At 36.4% G+C, this 23,624-nt stretch overlaps 1 protein-coding gene across 8 annotated transcripts in view; it reads left to right on the forward strand.

Moving 5' to 3' along the window:
- The window catches only part of axo (axotactin), a 78,577-nt gene that overhangs the window by 17,045 nt on the left and 37,908 nt on the right, over positions 1 to 23,624 (forward strand). For 7 of the 8 annotated variants that reach the window (XR_015536124.1, XM_087352521.1, XM_087352519.1 and 4 more), the window contains 22 exons: positions 3,124 to 3,231; positions 4,012 to 4,188; positions 4,857 to 5,130; positions 5,601 to 5,785; positions 6,620 to 6,787; positions 7,734 to 7,902; positions 8,361 to 8,476; positions 9,468 to 9,574; positions 10,532 to 10,844; positions 12,063 to 12,367; positions 12,927 to 13,034; positions 13,799 to 13,931; positions 14,617 to 14,847; positions 15,406 to 15,581; positions 16,995 to 17,229; positions 17,720 to 17,914; positions 18,266 to 18,439; positions 18,872 to 19,097; positions 19,884 to 20,131; positions 20,573 to 20,848; positions 21,864 to 22,013; positions 23,241 to 23,438. Coding sequence is in view for 7 of the 8 variants with exons in the window: in XM_087352521.1 (XP_087208647.1) it covers positions 3,124 to 3,231; positions 4,012 to 4,188; positions 4,857 to 5,130; positions 5,601 to 5,785; positions 6,620 to 6,787; positions 7,734 to 7,902; positions 8,361 to 8,476; positions 9,468 to 9,574; positions 10,532 to 10,844; positions 12,063 to 12,367; positions 12,927 to 13,034; positions 13,799 to 13,931; positions 14,617 to 14,847; positions 15,406 to 15,581; positions 16,995 to 17,229; positions 17,720 to 17,914; positions 18,266 to 18,439; positions 18,872 to 19,097; positions 19,884 to 20,131; positions 20,573 to 20,848; positions 21,864 to 22,013; positions 23,241 to 23,438 (4,272 nt within the window). In the remaining variant the exon portion in view is untranslated. Of the gene's footprint in view, positions 1 to 2,604; positions 2,702 to 3,123; positions 3,232 to 4,011; positions 4,189 to 4,856; positions 5,131 to 5,600; positions 5,786 to 6,619; positions 6,788 to 7,733; positions 7,903 to 8,360; positions 8,477 to 9,467; positions 9,575 to 10,531; positions 10,845 to 12,062; positions 12,368 to 12,926; positions 13,035 to 13,798; positions 13,932 to 14,616; positions 14,848 to 15,405; positions 15,582 to 16,994; positions 17,230 to 17,719; positions 17,915 to 18,265; positions 18,440 to 18,871; positions 19,098 to 19,883; positions 20,132 to 20,572; positions 20,849 to 21,863; positions 22,014 to 23,240; positions 23,439 to 23,624 lie in introns of those variants that run through there. The other variant, XM_087352518.1, reaches the window with a different exon arrangement.

The raw sequence follows: 23,624 nt of genomic DNA on the forward strand, positions 1-23,624 counted from the left end.
TTTTCAAACATATAATGCAGTCTGCAAAACTTCAGTGCCGTAAACTGAGTGATGCTAGTGCTGATCCTACTTCACGAATTTTCACTGTCATTGCGTTGGTATTGGAGACAACGTTAATAGGTGCCGCCGATCTGGGTGGGCCCCAATGCCACTCACGTGCGTAATGCGCGCACACACATGCTCCTTAACAGGGTTTCGAAAATATAATTTCTCCTTTTTGGAACTACTGGAACATGGTCGAACATTTTTTGTGATTTTGCATACCTCATTGGCCTCTATAATTACGTATTGCTTATCTGTTGTTGCAATGACTGCATACAGGCATGCATTACTTTTCTTTATACTTAATTGATACGGGAAATGGGGCAAGTATGAGCATAGTTAAGGACACTTCAAAAATTATACTTTTAGTTCAAATTAAAGGATACAGGTAAGAGTCGCTTACCGAAGACATGTAGCCATTTCCAGTACCAAAGTCATATATACCGACTTGAATTTGGCTCGTCTGCAATGAAAATCAGATTACCATGTCATTGTGCCCATCTTATCCCTGGCTGTGGGGAATATGAGTATCGCGTATAAAAACTGCATAACCATTTTTACTCAATACGCGTCACCGACATGCAGGGTGCAATTATAAAAAAAATTACAAAGGAAAGCTGTTTTATTGAAAAAATACCCAAACACATATTCTGAATGTGTTTTCTTGTTTATACGTCACTGAATATCTGAACTCCAAATATTATTATTCCGTTTTAAATCTCAAATGAGCTACTAAATATCATAACATTAATTCCAAATTCTTATTGTAGTCATCAAATATCTTATTCCCTAAGCTAAACTGTGCTTTTATTACCTTAATACGAAGTCATCATACCCGGAAAGCTGATACTGGTTTCAAAATGTAATGACACTGTTAGGTTTAGAGACTGAATTTGAATCAACCACTTCTGTGACTTGTATATACGAGCGAATCAAAAATAAAGTTCGCATTTAATAAACATTTACGTTTTAATCCAGATGTACAGGAAAATGAAGCAGAAAGAACAATAGTTCTTATTTTACCGCAGCCGAAACGTTTCATCAGAATCGCCAATAGCATGTACGCTTTTCGATAAAACTCCACTAGGTCACAGATACAAGAAAAATTTAAGTTCCTCGTAACATCTACAGTGCTCATGTTTGCCTGAATTCCCCATATACAATACTATCCGAAAATAAGTTGTAGATCTTAAAAAATATTTATATTTTTTGAAAAAATATTTTTCTGTGTGATAACTTTTTTTTTAATAAAGTCGTTAAAGTTATGTATGGTGCATCTTCAGAGTTGTGGGATTTGAGTTCTTGAACTTAGATTAAGTCATCTGGGTTGTGTAGTCTTGTATGTATACCGGCATTACGCACGAACATGGCTTTATGGTTGCCGCTGATGTTACAGTGGACCAGTATAGGCCAAAATCAACAAAATAAATTTTTCCCGACAACTTTTAGTCGCGATTTACTTGTTGCAATGAACGCAGCCTGCCGCTGCATAATTCCCACAGACTTCTCTATGCATGTCTCGTCTGAGCTGTTATGTATGGTTATGAATCATGCGCAATCGTCATTCCATGACCGAGTAGGAATACACTACACTGCCGCTCCAAGCGGCCGAAGAGCGCAATTACTCATTACACCGTGTTAAAACAACCAGTCAGATGTTACTCGAACTGTTTTGTTAAAGTGCTATGGCAGTGGTCTGACGTACGACCGTCTGATTTGTTTATTGGGTATACCAATTGTGCATGACTGTGCCAAATGACTGCGTTTTGCCGTTTAGGTGGTCATGCCATAGTTCAAACATATACGAACCTACCTATCCATCACTTTTATGTAGTGAAAATAGTAATTCCTGTCATTGAAACTAAAGAAACACTGCTATTAAATACAGTTGGCCACTTCTTGTAATTCTTATTACAACGAAGTGGTTGACAAATTTAAAATGTATTATTCTTAACCAAAATTAAATAGCCGATTAAAAATAGAATGATATTAATCAATTAACTCTTCGGTTGTCGATTATCATATCATTAGTTTGAATGCCTGTGCATAATAAATAAAGCTGTCCCACTGAGAGAGATATAGCTCCTACTCATTCTTGACCAGCACTTGATGGGGGGTAAGTGGTCAGTATCACTCCCCAGCCGCGCTTTACCCCCAGGAAGGACCCCGATACCCATAGGAGGCTGGGTGGGCCCCAGAACCGGTCTGGACGCAGAATCTAAGAGGAAAAATCTTCTGACCCCGTCGGGGATCAAGCCCCGGTCTTTCAGTCCGTAGCCAATCACTATAATGACTGAGGTACGCCGGCTCCCTGTGTATAATAAGTAAAAGTGCAAATGCGGCGAAAATAACCTTTAAAGTTTGTAGATTCTTTTACAGATATTTTTCGGAGACTGTAACGTCATGTTAAGTTTAAGTTTTCTCGGTGATAAAATTGTGGATATGGTTATCTGTGTTGTGCCGAACTCATGTAATCTGTGTTAACACAGACGATGTGACTAATGTATGTTATCCTTGACTAGGATAGGTAGTCATCCATAGGCGGAGCTACAAACGTTTTCCCGCGTTGTGCATTTGCAAACTGCGCATGCAAAAGAATAAGTCAATGAGGCCAACCTAGGAAGAAAGACACCGGTTAACGCGGTATTTTTGATCAACGGTAGGTTAGGATAGGATGTTCGATTTAGTTATCATTTTATTTGTTTACTAAATTTGACTAGAGGTTTGCGCAGTTTAGGTTCAGCTAATTTAAATACGGTTGTCTTATGGAATGTTGTACTGTGTAGTCTGGTAGATAATGACCGACATTTCAGAGTTCGCTGCGATCATTACTCTGATGATGGAGGTAGTGAGTTCTTCCGAAACGTTGGTCAGTGGGATTTTGACCTCTGAGTACTGCATATCTTGGTAGAAGTATTTTGTGAGGCTGTGCATCTTATTTATGTATTTAACAGGTTTTACAATGTCATGGACATCATCTTCCTGCTCACATTTCAAACAGACCAAACAGAATATTTGGATCTTATCTGTTTTTAATAATAAAAGGCTTATGTGATGTACTGCATGCATTATGTGTTTCAGTCATGAGGGTGCAAAATGTGGCCGGGCTCCTCTTGATGTTTATTGTGGCAGTCTGTTCCTATCCACAGCCATCTCAGCCACCACTCAACATCTCAACACAGAAGCCAGGTGCATTGAAAATCATAAGTTTTATCAAAGTATTTGATGGGGAGGTAGTCTATTTAGTATTTGTATACTGATTTTTTGTTTGTGTTTAAATCATGTTGGGAACCACAAAGACAAACATAATTTTGATTGGGGAACCTATTTTAAATTAGGCATCTGGGAGTATAATATTAAAATGTATCTCAGGGAAGTGGATTCTTAGAATGTGAACTGAATTGAATGGACTTCATATTGGGTTCAATGATGCATTTTGTATTAATGGTGTTAACTATCATATTCTTTTGCTAAATGTGTATTGAATGATTTACAAAGGAAAATATTTTATTTCTGTCAGTGGGATGGATCATGATTCAGTGCAGTGAAGTATGGTATCAACGACAGATTTGTTAAGAATACAGATGCAAGGATAGAGTCAGAATCACAAAGAGCATATATGGACTATTTGTGATACTACTTTCCATTTTGATTTTCCTGGTGTTTGTCTAATTTGAATGTATGTATGTCTTTCTGTCTGCTTGTCGCTTTGTCATTGGGCTCAGTGATAGGGGTCACACAGAATTCTGCCTTTTAATTTTACCTAGACATAAACAGAGCTAATCTCCAAAATGTCAATTTCTTTTTCATTGTTGTAAATTGAGTTAAGCAATGGACAGTCTACAAATATATTTCCATGGCTGAACTGAGTTTATAATTAGCAGTTATCCAAACATCCATTGCCACTTTTCTGTTCCTACTCCTGTGGATTAAAAATGTAACTCTGTTAAGGCTATTATTTTGTTTCAGATCGTTGTGCAAGTGCACCTGTATTGGGTCCATGCAAGAACTATGTGTATAAATGGTACTATGACAGCAGCCTGGGTCATTGTCTTATCTTTGTATATGGGGGCTGTACCCCATCTGATGTTGATAATAAATTTGACACAGAAATGGAGTGTCTGTACTACTGTAGGGGTAGAGACTGTAAGTATATTTCTATCTGTAGGGTGAGATGTATCAGTAATATATATATGTATATGAGGGAAATATGAAAGTGTATAAAATATTGACTGGAAACCTTGATAAAAGAAACTGCTTGCAAGACTGTATTTTACAATTACGTTAGTGGAAAAGGCCAGTTTTAATTTAATGTGGAATGATTTCTTTATTACCTTTGTCCCTTTATGTCCTTTCTTCCTTTTTATTATTACTTTTGTGCCTTCCTGTGCTTTCTTCCAGATTACTTTTCCATCCCTATTCTTTCAGAATTTTTATCATCCTTATACTAATAGCACTTCTGCAAGTTGTCTAATGGTACCTGCACTTGATAATAGAATATTTTTTTATCTAATGTTGTTACTAAGAACGTCCTGCCTCTGTGACTGAGCAAACGTGAAAACATCACACTCACTTTTGTGTAATACAGATCTCCCTGCTGTGCCTGAAATTAAATGTTACACACTTCAGAATTACAGTTATTACAATTAACAACTGGAAAATCTGTTTCACAATGAGATGATGGTTGCAACAGAGGGTTTTTTAGAATTATGAACATTACTGACCACAACTTCACAACATGTGTTTATATTAATTCCACAGTCTCTGTGTATGAAATATAAGACTTTTTGTAACCTTTTGCATTGTTTCCTCAGATACATTGTCACCCTACTTGCAGCCAAGGGAGTATGAGGAGTCGAAAGAAGATCAACCTGAAGGGGTCATAGAGAAGAAGGAAATCCTCAAGACTACATTACAGCCTCAAATTACATACTTTCCTACAGTCCCGACACCTCCACCTGTTCCTCTAGACAAGAGGGGAGAAGAGCTCACATTTGAGGAGACAGGGCACCACAAAGTGTTTATGTTTGCGAAGAGTAATACTTTCATTCAACTGGATGGAAACCGAATACCAACATTCCAACTCAGGTAGTGACATTCATATTTGGGGTGGGAACTGTAATGTTAAAAGCCCATTCTGACCTTACCTGTTTCTGAGGCCCTGGATATTATGCTTGGACAAAAGTTTTTTTTTCCTGTTTTAAATTTTTTCCCATCTCAAGCTGTGATTTAACCACAGGTATATCATCCTTGTTTTTATCTGTTCTCCTTTTTTTTTCTTATTATTCTGCTGCTTGTTCTTATTCTTCTTTTTCTTAGTTTCTCTTCTTGTTTACCTACTTGTTTTCCTGCTCCTACTGCTTATTATCTTTATTTCCCCCATGTTTTATATATGCTTAGCATGTAGCCAATTTTTTGGCTGAGTGCTGTCCCACACTTTTGTGTACAAGAACAATACGTCTCTCATGATGGACTTGTGTCCCAGTTGAATACCAGTCATAGTACTTTTACCATGGCTTTACAAAGATTACAGCAGTGTGATATTGTGTGATTTGCAGATTGTGCCGTGAAATATCATTCCAGTTTCGCACCAGGCTACCGCATGGATTGCTCGTGTACCACAGTGTAAAAGGTCGACCAGAGGGATTGGACCCATATGCTCTGTATGTGATTGTGGAGAAAGGGCAGCTGAAAGTTGTGCATGTGTTTGGGAAACACTCAACCTCTATCACAGTGGGTGCAGGTGAGGTTGGCAACTACATGGCCTCTCATGTTAATTTCAAATATATTGATTCAGATTTTACATTCTGGAGTCTGCCTGCGTATCTACATTAGCTGGACACTTTTCAGTTAAGGTATTGATGAAAAATTTTATGAATTGTAGATTCTAAACAAAACCCTGTAATTAGGACACTCCCATTCCAGAAGTGAATTTCTTTGCCCTTGCCAGGCAGGAAGATGCCAGAAATGTCAAACGCCAGTAATCAGAGGCATTGGAAAGAAGAGTCAAAAGAGTACTTTAGTAGAGTACTCATTTTTTTCAAGCAAATTTTTGCTGTTTTTATATTCATTCAATCAATTGCTGTAAAGCTAACCACTCTACATGGATTCAGAAATCATTCATTTTATATTATTAATTATTCTCCATATCAGAAAAGCTTCAAATGAAAGTTGTAGGTCTGAATGGATTGTATTTTATGGAATTGTTTTATAAATGTTTAATATGTGCCATTTTAAACAAAATCTGTGAAGTATAATATGTGCTTCATGTGAAGTAGGGGTTACATTGTAAGAGTACAAACTGAAATTACGTTTGTCAGCGAACTTGGAGTATAGACACTCGGTTACAAATATTTTTATCAAATTCTCTTTGGTACTTTTAGAGATGAAATATACAGATGTACTTTACCTCTGTAATCACTGCATGCAAATAATGAATTAAAACAAAAGATGGAATGCTATGCTTGTTCAACCAGACTACACAACTTGATACAAAACAAAGAAACAAATATTACATAGTGTTGTGATTGCTTGGTGCTTCTTGTTTTGTTTATTACAAACTTGTGTTACGATACAGGTTTGAATCGTGATATGTGGCACAATGTAACTGTTACCATCGATGTGCACAGGACACGACTTATAGCAAAGGTGGATTCTAAGCAGGTGGAGACATCCATTTTAGGTTTGCATCCATCCATCAACTATGGTGTGTCATCTGATCTGCCATCAGTTGTACTGATTGGAGGTAAGGCTTACTCAGATCATCACAAGTGAAGAATTGAGGGGTTACAGTTCTTACATTTTTCTCTGTAAAGTTGTTGTAATGTGGGTAAAAAGTTTTCCTTCAAGTTTCTCCATAGGAAAAAGTCCAGTGGAGTGAGGTCAAGTGCCTGTGGAGGCCATGCAGTTGGCCTTCCATGCCCTATCCTTACCTCTGGATACATTGTGTCTAACCATTGTCAGACATTTTCCCCATAGTTTGGTGGGTTTTCATCATGACTGAGTCTTCAACATCCAGAGTAGTCACCTCTGGTCACGGACTAATCCTCATACTATTCATGCACATGTTATCAAATTTGTTTTAGTGTAAACATGTGGGCTGGTATCATGAGGAACATCCTTGGCGGCATTCACCTGCTACCACATCAACTGGATGCTCAACCATGTTGTTTTTCTTTAAACTGTTTTGCTGGGGCTTCTTGCCCATAATGTATGACAGAGGTTGTGATTACAACATGTGTAAAATATGTTGATTTTGATTCATTGCATATACAAATCTATTATTACACACTACAGATATAACACTAGACAGAGTCATAAATTATTTTTCCTTGTATTTTGTTAAACATTTGTCACATTGAAACATTTTAGGTGTGTTCACCTAGATCTTCTGCAATTCTATCTTGTCTATATATTTTCTGCACAACAGACTATTTTAAACAAATTGAGCAAAGTTTGATTTTAACTTAAAGTAGGGGGATATATGATTGTTAGAAACCAAAATTAAATTTGTGTGACAGATTTTAGTGTAGGCTGATATAAAATCTCTTCAGTGGTTTTGAAGATGAAACATGGGCCAACATATGGGTAAAGCTTCGTCTCTGTAGAATAATTTCATGCATTTTGTTTGTGAAATGTATGTAAATTGATGAGAAAGGGAATCAGTGACACAGCCAGTGATATGTCCACAGGCCTGAGTCCAGAAGAGAAACTGCATGGTGTGAAGTATATAATTGAGTCATTTGTGGGATGCATCAAACAGATGGTGTTGAAAGCAGGGAAGGCTGCCTCTGATCTGCTGCCCATCAACCCCCTAATTGCAACGAAGCATGAGAATGTTGTAGAGGGATGTATTGACAAGTAAGTGTGATTGCAGATGCTTGTATTGAATGATGATAGTATTGGATTGAGAGTTCTTTCATCGTTGATTATTTTCTTTGGTCAAATAACTGAATACAATTTATTGACATTCCTAATTTTTAACTTGGTAACTTGTCTTAGAATTAGAAAAGTAATCATCCCAAACCAACATTTTCTAGTTCATATTTCATATTTTTAAATACAGGTGTGAAACTTGACCAGACATTCTAGATGTGGCAATTATATGAATATAATAAATGGTGAACAATTTGCAGTATCTGGATTTTTTAATTTTCTTTACATTCTGAATCCAAATGTCCAGATTCATTCCTTCTTGAATATGGTGAAGCTACTTATGATGGAATCCCATGGGATATGGACGTTTTTCATTTAACACAGGTTCTTATTTCCAGATCACAAAAACTGCAATTGTGAACAGTATTATTTTTTAATTTCAGATGCAAGACAAAGGAGAATCTTTGCTTTGTAGGCAGCCGCTGTGTAAACCATTATAACAGCTTAACATGTGACTGTTTTGGGCGCAAGTATGAAGGAGAGCAGTGTGACATTTACAGTGAGTTATATTGTTCCTTGTACAATATTAAGGAAATGTAAAAAACTATATCCATGACCATATAAACATGAATAAAGTGCAAAATAGTAGTAATATGTTTTTACCTATCTTTGAGCTCAGTCACAAAAGTTGAAGAATTTTGATTGGACACTTCACAATTCTGATCTCTGACCTTTGCGTAGTGAAGAGTGTTTTTGAGTTGTCTTTTTAGCACAGTTGCTAGATAAGATGACTAACCTTTTCACTGAAATGAATAGTAATCTGCCACAATGATATTAATGTTTGATTCTTATATATTATGTGGTTATGAAAGAAGTAACTTGAACTATAGACTATGAGAATCTTGGAACTGAGTTGACTGACTAAATGCTCCAAATATCAGTCATCCCATTTTATCTCCCCTATCTCATTTAATAATTCTCCTCTGCACTTTTAATCACTTGTGTAAATGATCTTAATCTTCATAGTCTGTTGAATTTTGCTTTAACACACCCAGATCACTGTAATATTTTCATATCTAACTCCTTTAAGCATCTTAAAACTCCAATATGTCTTCAATTAACACATTCATAATTCTTTTCTCTGTGACTTTTTTTGACCATAGTTGACCCATTAGTTGTATTTTTACTTTATTTGTATCTGTCCCTGTTTCAGCACCATGCATTTATACAACTTTGAAATGTGTCATCTTTATTTGTAGTATACATATCATATGACAACATTTTTAAAGTAACATTTTTACAGTGGGATAGAATGTGGAGTGCAGTCAGATTCTTTCATATATCTTCACTGATAATTAATTTTGCTCTTAAACTTTATGAATATGTGTCACTGATTGATATATGTAGAACAGGGAATAGGAAATTAGAAAATGTTCTTCTGGAGCTTATTGTGAAGTTATTTATTGTAAAAGATACACTTCAACTGTAATGTATAATGAATAATTTATAGAAAAGTTGCGTCATTTCTCCATATGGTCTATTTGTTTCAGCTGGCACGGTATTGACACTCCGTGGCTCCTCCTACATTTCATACCGTGTGTATGACTGGAAGGATCGTGTACATTCCAGTATAAACCGCATCAGTTTCTTTTTTAAAGTGAGTCTGTCAGATCAACTACTACATCGTAGGTCCACCATACAAAGAATACCACATTGTAGAGTTTTCTGTAGCTGTTTATAGGAAAGAATCCCAAACTTTTGAGACACACAACTTGGAACTATTAAAAATAATAACTGTGTTGCACACATGCTTGTGCAAATGATATAGTGTGGTGTTCCTATGTTATTGACAAAGGGATCAGCTCATTTTGCACAGTGCCTTGCGTTCTGGAACTGTCCCACAGTTTTCCTTGCTTGATTGAATTTGGCCTTCTCACAAGAACTAACTTCATGGTACATGGTGGTTACTCATGTAGTTAAGAACTTCCCCTCTTTTATGAAGCCTGAAGTTTTATTACTTTTTTCTCAAAGTGGAGTAGAGGGACCCTTTCTTGAAAGAGATTAATCAAATCAACCTCATGCCCTATTTCTTAAACATTAATATTAATGTTATCATGCCATTAATACCTAGGTATGCATTCCTCATTCCTACATCTAATCATATTTTATATCAAGTGAAGAATAAACATTATGAAGCACCTGATTCTATAATTTTGTCCACCCTGCTGTTAATTTTTCTTTCCCAGATCCTAATATTATATTCTTTGCTTTCTGAAACATCCTTAATATATGAGACTGAGTTTTACACCTATATGAAATTATGGGTATAGTTGAAGTTTTGTATGTTTTGATCTTAGGTGTCCAAATGGGACAAGGGAAATAAAGGAATCTGAACTGAACAGTAGATATTTTCTAAATTTTATCAGCATGTCTCCTAGTCATAGCTGTTCTTTCTATCAGCTGTATCTAATAAGCTGTAACTGCCTCCTTCTAAATCCTTACCTGCTCACCATTTGTGGTCACCTTCCCTTCTCATTCAACACCAAGAAATAATTAGTCTACAAGCCTTACCAAATCTCAACACATGTTACGTTGATATTCTATTATGTTGCAGACACGGTTTGATGACTCAACTCTTTTCTATGCGAGTGGGGAGCCATACTTGCGCCATTACATTGCAGTTTCCATATTGAATAACACAGTTCATGTTGAAATAGACTTTGGAGATGGTGCAGTGTTGACAACAATAGGACAGGGTTTGGTTTCTAATTACTGGAACAACTTCACAATAGCTCACCACCAGAGTGTGATCAGTGTGCATCTGAACCACGAGTCAAAAAAACTGGAACTGCCTGGTCCGAACTACCATCTGTACATAGACCCTGAGATATACATAGGGGGTGGACCTGAACTTCACAAGAAGAAAGGTTGTGCTATAGCATGGATTACTGAATGAATGTAGTCACATTATAAATTGATGCACTTGCGTGTTAGCCTTATTTACATAAACACTTCGTTTATATGTATGTACACTATGCCATTGCTTATGTAGACATAGTTTTGCCTTCTTAATGTTATTGGACTATAAGGTTTTAAGATATTCATTTCTGAGGCTTCCTTTCCCCCTCATTTTTTGAAAATTTGTGTCAAACATGTAAAATAACTTTTATTTTTAGAAGACTGAAAATCTGCATGTTTTGCTTGCACAATTTGAACACCTGGGTGTTAAGGTGTGATGAGATGTATAGATTGTTCTGTCTTGCACAACTGTACAGTAAGGGTCTTCAGAAGGCTAGTATGTAAGATTTGTGACTATATTATGCCATTGTGGTTAAAATTGAGAGTTAGATTTAAACTTGACTGTAGGAAAGTAGATGTATTTCCACTGACTCACTTATTTGGTTTTCTTAAAGTTTTAGCTCAGGTAACATTATTTTGGATATTTTAGTTCCACATCCTCCATGACATCAGTTGGGAGGGCACAGATTAAAATTATTGATGATGAAGCTGCAGTGAACAGAACACTTAACTTTATTGACAGAATATATAAAAATTCCTTCTATGCTGTAAGTGTCTCAGTCTTCATGGGCAATATCTAGTAAAACAGTTCATAAGCCATACAGTGATGTTGAGTAGAGTCCCAATTATCCAACCTTCATTTATCAAACGTTCTGTTTTATCTGATGTGCTCTGAGTTATGAGTGAAGGACTGAATTCTGTTGAGGCCACACTCCTTTATGTTGTAAAACAAAGAGAGGTGACCACTACAGATATACTACTGTTCAGGTGCTGACATGACCTTGCCACAAAGAAAAGGAAGGAGCTCAGAAGCAAATACCCATTACTGATATCTTTAAAAAGTAAACTCTTTCATTCTCAAATTTACATTTTCTTATTTGATGCCATATTGCATTTTCTTTGTAATTTAATAATATAATTTGAGTTATAAACTGAGTTGATATTTACCCTTGTCTTTTTCAATAGTCATACATATTATCCAGCATTTTCAATTATCTGACCATCCTTCGGCCCCATATAAGTGAGATAATCAGGACTAAACTGTATTGTTTATATTTCAGATCCCACAATTTACTTTACATGTAAACTTACTGACTGGCATTCTCATAAAACATGTGTGTTCACAGGCCTGATGTCACACAACAATTTTGTGGGCTGCCTAAAATATGCATTCTTCAATGACATCTCAATTTTGTATGAGCTAAAGAAGGGAAATCCCAAGGTTCACTATATTGGTGTGCTGGAGCCAGAAATGTATGAGACTGATGTCGACGTAATTCCAGTTACATTCCCATTTCCATCTTCCTACATCTGGTGGCCCAGCAGACAGAGTGATAATTTCACTCTGAAATTTGTCTTCAAGAGCAGCCGCAGCATGGCTGTGCTGGCATCCTCCTCTGTTACAACTGCTACTGGTATTGGCTACTGGGAGGTAGGTAGCTACATTCTTTTGTGCACTATCTTCTCTCCTTGAAAATAGACACCAAGGCTCTGTCATTCAACAGAACTTATGGAGATTACTATGAAAAGTCATACATTAGCTCAAGTAAACTTGACACACAAGCAGATACAGAGTTCTGAGATAAATTATAGTACAGTTTTTTCAAAATTTGTGGCACATTTTTCTCCCTGTAGTTGTGATTATGGTCATATTTTGTGCAATAAACAGAAAAATGTGTGGAGGGAATGTAGACTATGCTACATATATGATGAAAATTTATTTCCAAGTATTGTTTACAGGTAAATAGATACATTATTGATAATACATTTTAATTTTTCTCTTATAGCTTCAAAAATGTACTAAATAAATTTATTCTTATGGTACAGTGCACTGTGTCTCAAGTTAGTTGTTATCCCATTTGACATGCCAGCAGTAGTTCATCAATTTAAATGGCGTAGTTTAAAGATTTATTTTTATTTATTGTTTTGTAACTGCTATTATTATTTAAACATGCAACTCAGCTTCATTGTGTTAAAATATGTTGTGGCAGGTGCGTGTAGTGAATGACGAGATCCGGTTTGAGCTAGTTCCAGATGAAACAAAGAATATGACTCATCTTACGACAGTGAAGTTCAACTTTCGATCAAGCTGGCATGCGGTAAGAAAGTTCATCATACTTTTGTGGCTGCTAATGTATTTATTGCTGAGGGGTGAGATAATTTTAAAACAGATCTCTCATTGATTCTTAAGATATTAAATTACATTGTTTCAAAAGTAGAGGTTACACAGTGTCAGATGAGATGGGAAAATGATTATGAATTGTGAGAAGGAAAGATGAAATTGTGGCCTGTATCCTGGCATTCACCTGGAGAGACAGAGAAATACCTCTATCAGAACAGCAGGCAACTCAGAAGAGATGCAAACTGGGTACATTCAAAATGCCAAGTTCAGGTTACCGTTACACCACCATGTTTGGTGCAGATATTTAGACGTTGCAAGGTTGTGAACTGGATTGAGCTGATTAAAAATTGTATTTAATAACTGTTTATGTTAACAGTGTTGAAACTTTGATGAATTTGACTGCTAGAGATCTGTGTGTTATAGTCATGGTATTAACACTGGAAGTACCTAAGTTAAATGTAATTAGTTTATCAGCTATTGAAGGAAGGAGCCATTGTTACAAAGTCTGGACTTTGGAATCAGCTAATTATCACTTTATCATATTCATGGTCTGAAATCATTTCTTGATTAAGATTTAACTGTGTTATTGTGAAGAAATCTCTCTTGCCCTCTATTAAGAAAATTGAATTGCTTTTGGCTTTTCTCTAGTGTAAAGTATGTAAAAGAAAAATTAAAAATTCAGCATTCAAGAGGTTAATAATGGAGTTAGAATTGCCATATAATGAATGAGCATTGTTTCAGGTGTATCTGAACTACACAAATGGCGAATTGACACTCACCGTTGACTATAAGTTCAAAACAGCACAGCTTTTTGGACTTCAGTTTCAGCTGGGAGACAGAGTGGTCATTGGCAGTGGTGGCAAATCCAATCTAGGTATTTATTTTTGAGAGTGCATACTTTTAATTTGGAGAAGGGATTTGGGAAGAATTTACACACAGTATTAAAGATAAGCTGCCCCTGAGCCTAAGCAACATAGAATGAAGGTGTAAAAGGGGTGTTGAGGTGAAACTTCTGCATAAGTTGGAGCTGTATATTTAGGTCTCCATTTTGGCTGTTTTACCACTAGACAAAGAGCCCTTTGTACTCACTAGACAGATGCCTTGGTAGACCAGTCTGGATATGGTGATAATGAGAAAAATCTATTATTTGTAAACATATCAAACCCATGGTATTAAGCCTGCAAGTCAGTCACTTTGCTGAAGAAGTTACACCAGAGCCCCTAAAATGTTTGTCGTATGTCATGAATATAATATTCCTGGCTATGTTACAGCTCTTGCAGGTAGATGCTTGTGTTTCTCATTGAAGGCCCTGTTTCAATCCCAGACAGTCCATGTGGGATTTGTGATGGTTGAAGTGGTTCTGGGGCAGATTTCTCTCAGAGAACTTCAGTTTTAATGCTGACTGTCATTAAGCCAGTGAATGAGTGCAGAGATATTGGGGTCATGTCTTAATTTTGGGAATCAGATGAAAAAAGTTGGTACACAGCAAACTGAAGTGAAAGCAGTAATTCTTTAAAAATAAGTGAATTTGATTTCGAATGCTGGATGTTGTCTGACAGGACTTGTGGGTTGTATCCGAGAAGTGGAAGTGAATGGAGAACCCTTGGAACCACGCTATGTAGTGCGCTCAGAGTACAAAAATGGAAAAGTGTCTCTAGATAACTGCCAGCTAGTAGATCCTTGCAAGCGACCCAATGCATGCAAGCATGGAGGCAAGTGTTCTGTCAAGGATGACCGCATCACATGTGACTGTGAGGGCACTGGCTACATTGGCAAGAACTGTCACTTCGGTTAGTATATCATGAATTGAGAAGTGCTTACGTAAAATATTTTCTTGATTTAATTTAAATACAAAGTGTCCCAAAATATATATACGTAATACTGATGTATATAATGCTTTTGTATATGTTTTTCTGGAACAAAATATGTTTTTCATTGCTATTGCTTTGACATATTTACACCTGGCTGCCCAAGAATAGGCTTGTCAAACTTACATTTGCTAATGGGGTATTATATTAAAAATGTAATGTGTTTATAATTTGTTATGATCGGTTAATGTTTAGTTAATTGTTTTATTTAAGACTTAAAATGTTAATGTAACCTATGAAATTACAAATGTGACAGAATAATTAAGGACTACAGCTATAATATTTTACATAGAATAATATTCCTGAAAATTTCTGGAATTATACCTTAAAGGTAAGCCACCACTGATTATTTATTGAGACAGATTACAGGCATATAATTAATCTTGAAACATTTGTATTGAGCCAGTATATCAATATTTGATTAATCTTGGAACTATTTATACTGAGAAGTATGAACTCTCTTTCTGTTTCTTGAGGCAGCTGAGCATCGGAAAACATGTGAAGAACTTGCATTGCTTGGCTACACTAAGCCTGATGTCTATTTGATTGATATCGATGGTAATGGGCGCTTCCCACCAGCACATGTGAAGTGTGAGTTCCAGTCACTAGAGGATGCCACGAAGACAATAGTAGAGCACAACTTGCCCAGCCAAGTGGTGTGTAAAAGTCGCATGTTATTTACTTCCTGACTGAGATCTGTTGTTTCCAGTGCACACAATTCAGTGTTTTTGTGTTGGTTAATTTTCCCTGTCAAAAAAAGTTCTGTGACCTACTCTTTGATTAGAGGAGGATCAAATATGCCCTGTAAGATGGCTTAATGAAGAAAATACCAATGTTTCGAGAACCATCTTTGTACTCATCCTCAGGGTACTGTAGTTTTAGAGATCCCGTCTGTGTTCAGTGTCTACCTGACCCAGTTTTGTGTTATTGGCTGCACGTTAGTTAATCAGGCCTGGTGTGCATTGACATGGTCACTATTTGTAGCCAAGCTTTCTGACTGGATAACATGTTCGTTACCGGTTACCAGGTCCAGCTCAATGAGAAACCCCCGTCTCTGTTGAAGTTCCTGGAGTTCAGTTGAATTTCAATTGCTTCCTTCACGAGCTGATCCATATAACCTGTGTCTTGTCTAACACAGCAGTATTGTTGAAGTCAATGCGCTATCCAGCATTTATGCCGTGCTCCGCAAGCAATGTGTACAGCTCATAATTCTCTTGTTTTATAGAGATTTGAAACTGTTTTACCCTAAATGATGAACATAAATTGAGGTGTTTGAGGAGAAGGTACTCTGAGTAGAATATTTGAGTCTAAGAAAGAGGAAGTAATGGGAGAATATAGAAAGTTACATAATGAGCTTAATAATTTGTACTTTTCAGTATATATTATTTCTGTGATAACATTAAGAAAGACAGTCATGGTATTCATAGAAGATTACAGGCCTAGCTGGAAAACTGAGTTTTTTTCAGTGCCCTGCTTATGAATCCCATTCAAAACATCTGTTACCAACCAAGTAGATAAAGACCTTTCGGAGGCCCTACAAATACTGGCATGAGATTATAACAGGCCATGGGGTTTAAGGTGTGGAAGGTTGATGGCGATAATGAAACTAAGAACGATGAAAGGGCATGGGAGAGATGAAATATGCATATAAACTTCAGCTTGAAAGTGTGAAAGGAAAAAAAAACATTTGGAAGACCAAGGCATAGATGGAACAGTATTAAAATTGATGTTTGAGGAATTAGGTATGAAGGGGTGGGCTGGATTGAACTGACTGAGCATGAAATCTGATGTTGTTTGTGAACATTAATAAGAATGGGGAATTTTATGATGATCTGAGAAGCTATCAGTTTTTCTGGAAACAACCTGTACTTCAGAGTTGGGTAACAATTTTTAGAAATTAAAGAATTAGATTAATATTTTATATTTCATAACCAACTCAAGGAGGACACTGTACCCCCCACATGGGGAGATTTGAATAATGACTGTGAAAGGTTATTTAAAACAAAAGAGTGAATAAATGCAATTTTTCTGTCTAATTATTAGTTGCAATTGGTTGGTGTCCTGTTTAGGATGTTCGGAGTTCCATGGATGGAGATTTTAGCTTCAACATCAGTTACCGAGAATTTACAGCGGAGATGATGCAAGAGTTGATCTCTCACTCCCTCTATTGTAGTCAGAAAATCAAGTACGACTGCTACAAAGCACCACTTGAGCTGCATTCTGCCACTTGGTTTATATCATCAATGGAATCTGACATAGTTGACTATGTGGGCAGTGTGAAGCGAGGGATTTGCCCTTGTGCAGGTACATTGAAGAACTCCCTCCACTCTGGTGTATGCGTCTCTTTTGAGTGCTCTGTTTCCAGTTTGACATCCTCAACTGGTGCCATTGTTTATTCATTGCAGATGCATATCTATTTTTGATAGAACTAATCACCTTTAATATAAGGAAGTATAAAATATGTTGACATTTCTGATGAACTAGTCTTATTTCTCCTTGCATTTCACTAAATATTTACTGTATAAAATATTTTATTTACCAGTATTTTGTATGGCAAAACTTTTAGGAAATGTTATCAATTTCGTTTTTTAATGGTATGTAAAGCAGGATTAAATTGGATTTATATGGATCAAATAATATTCATGTTCCAGTTTTAAGTTTAGACCTGATGTATCAAATTTACAAGCAAATGAAGTTTATCTGAGATTTGATTTAATACCTGTAATTTTGTCAATTTTTATTACAGCCTTCTATGTGGAAAATAAATAACAACTGCAAATGCATATGTTTATAGTGAACAAGACATGTTTGGACCCTGCCCGCTCATGCAACTGTGACATTTCTGAACCAAAGTGGCATTCTGATGAGGGCTATTACACAACCCCAGAGAGTTTGGGCATCACACAGATGGTATTCCTGCAGCAGAAGAACCTGGATGTGGATGCACAAGGACGTATCACACTCGGACCCCTTGAATGTGTGGAAACTAGTGAGTGTTCCAGAAAATCTATTTGTAATTTGTTGAAACTATAATCTTATTTGTGTGTTTGTTTGGGTAAGCAATATCTCCTCTCAGTTTGATGAACGAGAGAGCTGTATGTTGGCCAGTGCCTCACATATTTCACACTTCTTGGTTTATAGTCATTGCAACAGAATTTTATGAAGAATACAAATTATGAAACTCTCCATTATACTTTTCTCCATATCCTGTTTCTTCATATGTGTGAGATGCAGCTGCTCTCCTCAACAATTTGTTTTTAAACTTTCTCAATCTGTTTTATGCTTGTGAATGAGTTTGAGCCAGATTTATGCTATAGTCAGAATATTCTGATATTTTCAGACACACAGCAGTATGTTGTTACATTCACATCAAGCCAGTCATACATCGAGGTGCCAGGCTGGAGGAAGGGTGACATATCCTTCAGCTTCAGAACCACTGGAGAGAAAGCAATACTTTTATACCAGCCACCCATCAGGCCCAACCATCCATCCTTCATGGTGGCTCTGACAAATGGTATGCTGATATGGAGAATGGGTGGTTGAATAGGTGAATGAATGGTTGAGTGAGCAAATGAGTGAGTAAGGTGTGAATGTGAGAGAGTAAGTGAGAAGGTGAGTCTGTAAGTTGGTATATGGGGTTAGTGGATGAGTAAGTGTGACAGGTGTAGCCCTGTGACATTCTCTGTTATTTCCATTATTTTAGGTTTTCACTAAAGTAAAGATGTTGATATTGGTCTTCTGGGTTGTAACGCGTTGACTTGTAGGTAGATACTATCATTCAGAGGAACATACTGCCTTTATCTTCAGTATTAGAATTATGTTTATAAGAAATGATGGTATCTATCTACAAATCCACACAAAGTTAAATATAGAGTCTGTTATTACTGTTATATTATGACATTGTAATGAATACTGTTCAGAAACTCATGTTAATAACAAATTGCAGATTTTCAATTAACTTTTAACTTCACTCTCAACACGGGGCACCAACGTGTGATGGAAATCAAGTCAGGACGACAGCTAAATGGTGGAGAGTGGCAGAAGATCTGGATTGACTATAATGAGCACCATGTTCGCTTCATGATTAATACAGATTATCAGATGGTGGACTTACTTCCTGAAGAAGAGTTTGGGCCATTTGAAGGCAGCATGTTCATTGGAGGTGCTACAGAGTATGTAGCATTAATATAATTGATGTTTGTGCACATTTATTAGTTTAATAGTTAATTTTGCCATTAAATGGCTTTGGCATGCTTTTAAATCATTATCATCATGATAAACATGGCTGACCCACTCTTCATGTAATTTTGTTGGAATTTTATAATATAGTGATTAACACTTTGCATTTGTATTTGGAACACACCCAGTTTTGATCTCAGCTGGAGCAATGATTTCCATAGCTGAGGCTTTTTGTTGTTTTTTGCCATCCTCTCAGGTGATACCAGTAGTACTGTGATACAAGCCTAGCTTTTCCAGTTTACTGTACATCATTTCTTTTCATTGTTAATACATAACCATTCCAGTTTACATGACTAACTCCATAGTGCATAGTCTTTCTTTATTTTCACTCAGCTAATCAGGATATTCTTCCTGTTACTGTTCTGGAAAGATTGCAATTGGGCCCTATCCTGAGCCAGTTGAATCTAGTCTACAGCCTCAGATACTGGAGACAGTTTCTCTAAGATTAATTTTAATGTTATTCTTTTGTCTACACTTCGGTCTCCAAGATAAAATGTCCCAACTAAGATTTTATGTGATTTTTTTTTTCAATTTCCCTGTGCATGCTGTATATCCTGCCAATTTTATCTGCTCAATTTCATTGCTATGACAATATTAGGTGAATAGTGTGAATTATGGAACTTCTCTTGTGTCTTTCTCTTCAGTTAGTGTAGTGTCACTAATTAACCACAAATCAACATTATCATTTAGTGCTTTTTTCAATTTCTTGTTGTTTTCAGGGATCTCCTAGGATCTAGTTCAGTGCGCCAAGGCTTGATTGGCTGTTTTCGTGGGCTGATTGTCAATGGAGAAATCTTGGACATCTACTCATACATGAGTGTCCACTTATCAGAAATCATCAAGGACTGCAAGCCATCTTGTGACCCCAACCCCTGCAAGAATGGTGCAAAGTGCAAGGAGCTGTGGAGCACATTCCAATGCATGTGTGAAAATGCATGGGCCCATGTTGGCATCTACTGTGAGACTAGTATGTTTTTGCTCTGGGCAGGTGCCCTAAATTATACTACACTGTCTGTTATAGAGGGTGATGGTAGGGAGAGGAAGACCGAATAATCAGAAACAAGGCTAAAGTAAAGTTATTGTATTAAGGCATGAGAGTACTTAATTCACAAGCATAAGCTTGCTTTTCATAATTGTCATCATGTTCCCATTCTTGTTAGTTTCTTTGTATATTATTTATTAGATTTGTTAGTAATTATATAGTGTGTTGTGTGTAACAGATGTGTATACACTTTCAGGAAAAAAATTCAGCAACAAGATACTTAAATATATATTTCCAAATGTAATTCATTTGTATGGTCAGCTGATCACCCTTTGTATATAATGCATGCATGTTTTCATATGTGAATTGCATAAGTGTTTGGATTATTCTTATAACTAACTTAGTTACTGCTTGATATATCTACAGACATCAACATTGATGGACTGACCTTCCTGTCTCGTGAGTCCTTTATCAAGAAGAATTATCTGGCACAGAGTGCAGATAATGAGAGGCGCACATTATCACAGCTCATGTCTGAGAACATCCTTTTGAATGTGCGTACATATGATCAGAACTCCTTGTTGCTGTATGCCAATGACCATCTGAACAACTTCGTTCAACTTCATATTGAGAATGGGAAATATATTGTGTTCACATTCAATTCTGGCAACAAAATACACAACATCACCGTTGAGTATTCTGGTAAGCAAGATACTATCTAGAACTGTGTTCTTCACAGCATCTTTGGAAAGAGACTTGGTTCTTCTATTAAATAACTGGTAGCAGAAGTCAAAGGTTCAATACTACTTTCTTTTGGATACATGTTATATTAGTAGTTTGAAGCTACCTTCAACAGAACACTTATTTTCCTAGAGGTCTTTTCTACTTTGGTATTCCATGTTTACAGCAGTGCTGTTTACCCAAAAATTTGTAGAATATTAATATGTAAGGTGCTTTTCATAGGAATTCTGATAATTTTAGACTAAATGCATGCAAATTTTATATTAATATTCCATCATCTTTTCTTATATTTTTCATAATACACTAACAAAAGCCAATATGGTAGTGTCAGATATGTAAGGGAAACTTGATTGTGAAAGTAGTTTTGTAGGTTGGTGTTCTTAATGAAATCTGCTAATAAAATGTATTTGTGGTGGAATTCCTGGGAGACTCCATAGTATCCTGAAACACAATTTGGAATCACTAGAACTGAAGATCATACTTTTCTAATACATTTTAACACTGGTCTCCATTTTGAGATGTGAACTGGGGACCTGCTGAACACAAAGCAGGTGCTAACTGCTACACCTAGATGTTTTGCTTAAAGACATCCTATTGTTACAGCACTGAGCTAGCATAATTCAGTCAGTAAAGTGATTGGCCAAGGGCTGAGTGGCTTTGGCTTGGTTCCTAGTAGGGGCAGACCAACTTCTAGCCCCTGGGTACCTGGAATTCTTTCCAAGGGTATTGCAGCTCAGGTGTGAAGCTGACCTTGCTATCTATCTATCTGCTGCAAAGTGATACACAGTAGGAACACAGTCCCTAGCTATTCCATTGTAGCTGGAAAGGTCTGGTAAGGACCCTGAAAATGAATGGCTAATAGTGCTATAATGAAATCTTGATGAGCCCAGCTAGATGATACTGGATTTTGAACCCACATTCAATGAAACAGCCTTTTGTATGTGCTGTTTCTAATAATTCTTTTCTTTCATTACAGGTGTGAATGATGGACAGTCAGTTCAAGTAGCAGTGATAAGAAATGACAAGGAGACAGTATTACATGTCAACAGTCAGAATGGTTCAATACCAGAAACTGTGCAACTTTTGAGCAATTATTCTAACAAACCTTGGATTAACCCTGATAAAGGTGAAACATTTACTTTGAATTGCAAGAAATTCAGGAAATGTTGAATTTATATAGTTTTGTGTTGCTGGTTAATTTTCTTACTATTTATGTGTGTTTTGATGGTATGTTATAAATAGTATTATATATTTTAACTTGAGTACCTTAATTCTTGAACTGATCTCAAAATATTCTTTCCAACATGGCTTTGTTCTTAATTTTACTATTTGCCTTGTAGGTTTATAACTACTCGATGTCTTCTTCCATTCTATGTTGAAAGCAGTGAAATGTTAAAAATTTATCCACCGAGTTGGACAGTTTTTTTCAACACTGTTTTCTTGCAAAAGCTGACTCAAGTAATATTTATGTTTTATGTTTTGAATATTTGTCTCTGGCCTTACTAAGTCATACTCACTCATTTACCGGCCATATGCCACTATCATCAGTAAGAGATTCTGGCCTACTCAGCATCCCATTTAACCTGTTCTTGCTCACATGCCACTGCGGTTATTCAGAATGAAATGGCGTAGCTTTGTAGATAATATTTATGTGTGTATTTGAAGCATTATTTGTTTGCTTTATTGATATGTAAATAATGGTAATGAGTGAAGAAAAGATGTGTAATTACTAATTTGTAGTGCCCCATAGCCTCACAGTATGAATTGAGGTTATTCCCTGAACTTGACTGTTTGCGTAGAATGCAATGACAGTCATGACAACTTAGCCATTAAAGTGATTTGAACTTAAAGATCATGGTGCTTATGTAATAAAAAGGCCAGAGTATATAAATGAGTTAAGAAATCACTGTTTATGCTTACATCATGCTTTATATCTGATGCACACATTTTCTAAGCCTCCACATTGGACATCACGCAATCTGAATGCTAGAATTAGTCAGGACAAAGTGTAGCATGTGGAAGAGATTGCATGTGTGTGGAATTGCAATGTGTAAATTAGGCTTGTTCATAAGAATGAACAATTTGTATATAGCTGTTTCAGTCTGACCAGTAGTTTTTGGTACTGGTTCATTTGTTTATTTATTTGCATGTGAATTGCATTCTGCTGCATTTCTGTCATTGGTTTTTGATGCTACAAAATTAAAAATTTTGTCAATGACACTGAAAATATTAATTTCCATTTCTGCCCTGTTAATCATCTAAGGTCTGGTTTCTTTTGAATACTTATGATCATCTTTAGTGCATGTTTTTTGTGGGGGATGTTTTGTCTTAATTTTTTATTTTCATAATTTAGAGGTGTTGGCCCCACAGAGACCTCCAGCACCCCCAACTGAGTATTTTCAATTCAACCTGGGAGGTTATGATCCAGATAACCTGATAGCAGGCAGCAGTGCGCTTCCCCTGCAGGGTTACGTGGGCTGCATGCGAGGATTAAAGATAGGTGACCACCTGTTTGACCTCACTGCACAGGTCACCAATGAGTCTAAGAGAGGTATGTAGAGACATCTTTCTGGTTGACTTTTGAATGATCCTACACACTTGGTTTAGTTGGCATAAACATTGGACTACAAGTATTAGGTATTTGTGCTCAAAAATACTGTAAATAATGGAACCACATATTGGCAAAGAACTTACCATTTAAAGGAAGAACTGCTGAAGTGAATACATACAGTCAAAT

Source organism: Zootermopsis nevadensis, unplaced genomic scaffold (assembly GCF_977971745.1).
Source record: "Zootermopsis nevadensis isolate Lab colony 2312 unplaced genomic scaffold, Znev_1.0 Znev_ptg000021l, whole genome shotgun sequence".
NCBI lineage: Eukaryota > Metazoa > Arthropoda > Insecta > Blattodea > Termopsidae > Zootermopsis > Zootermopsis nevadensis.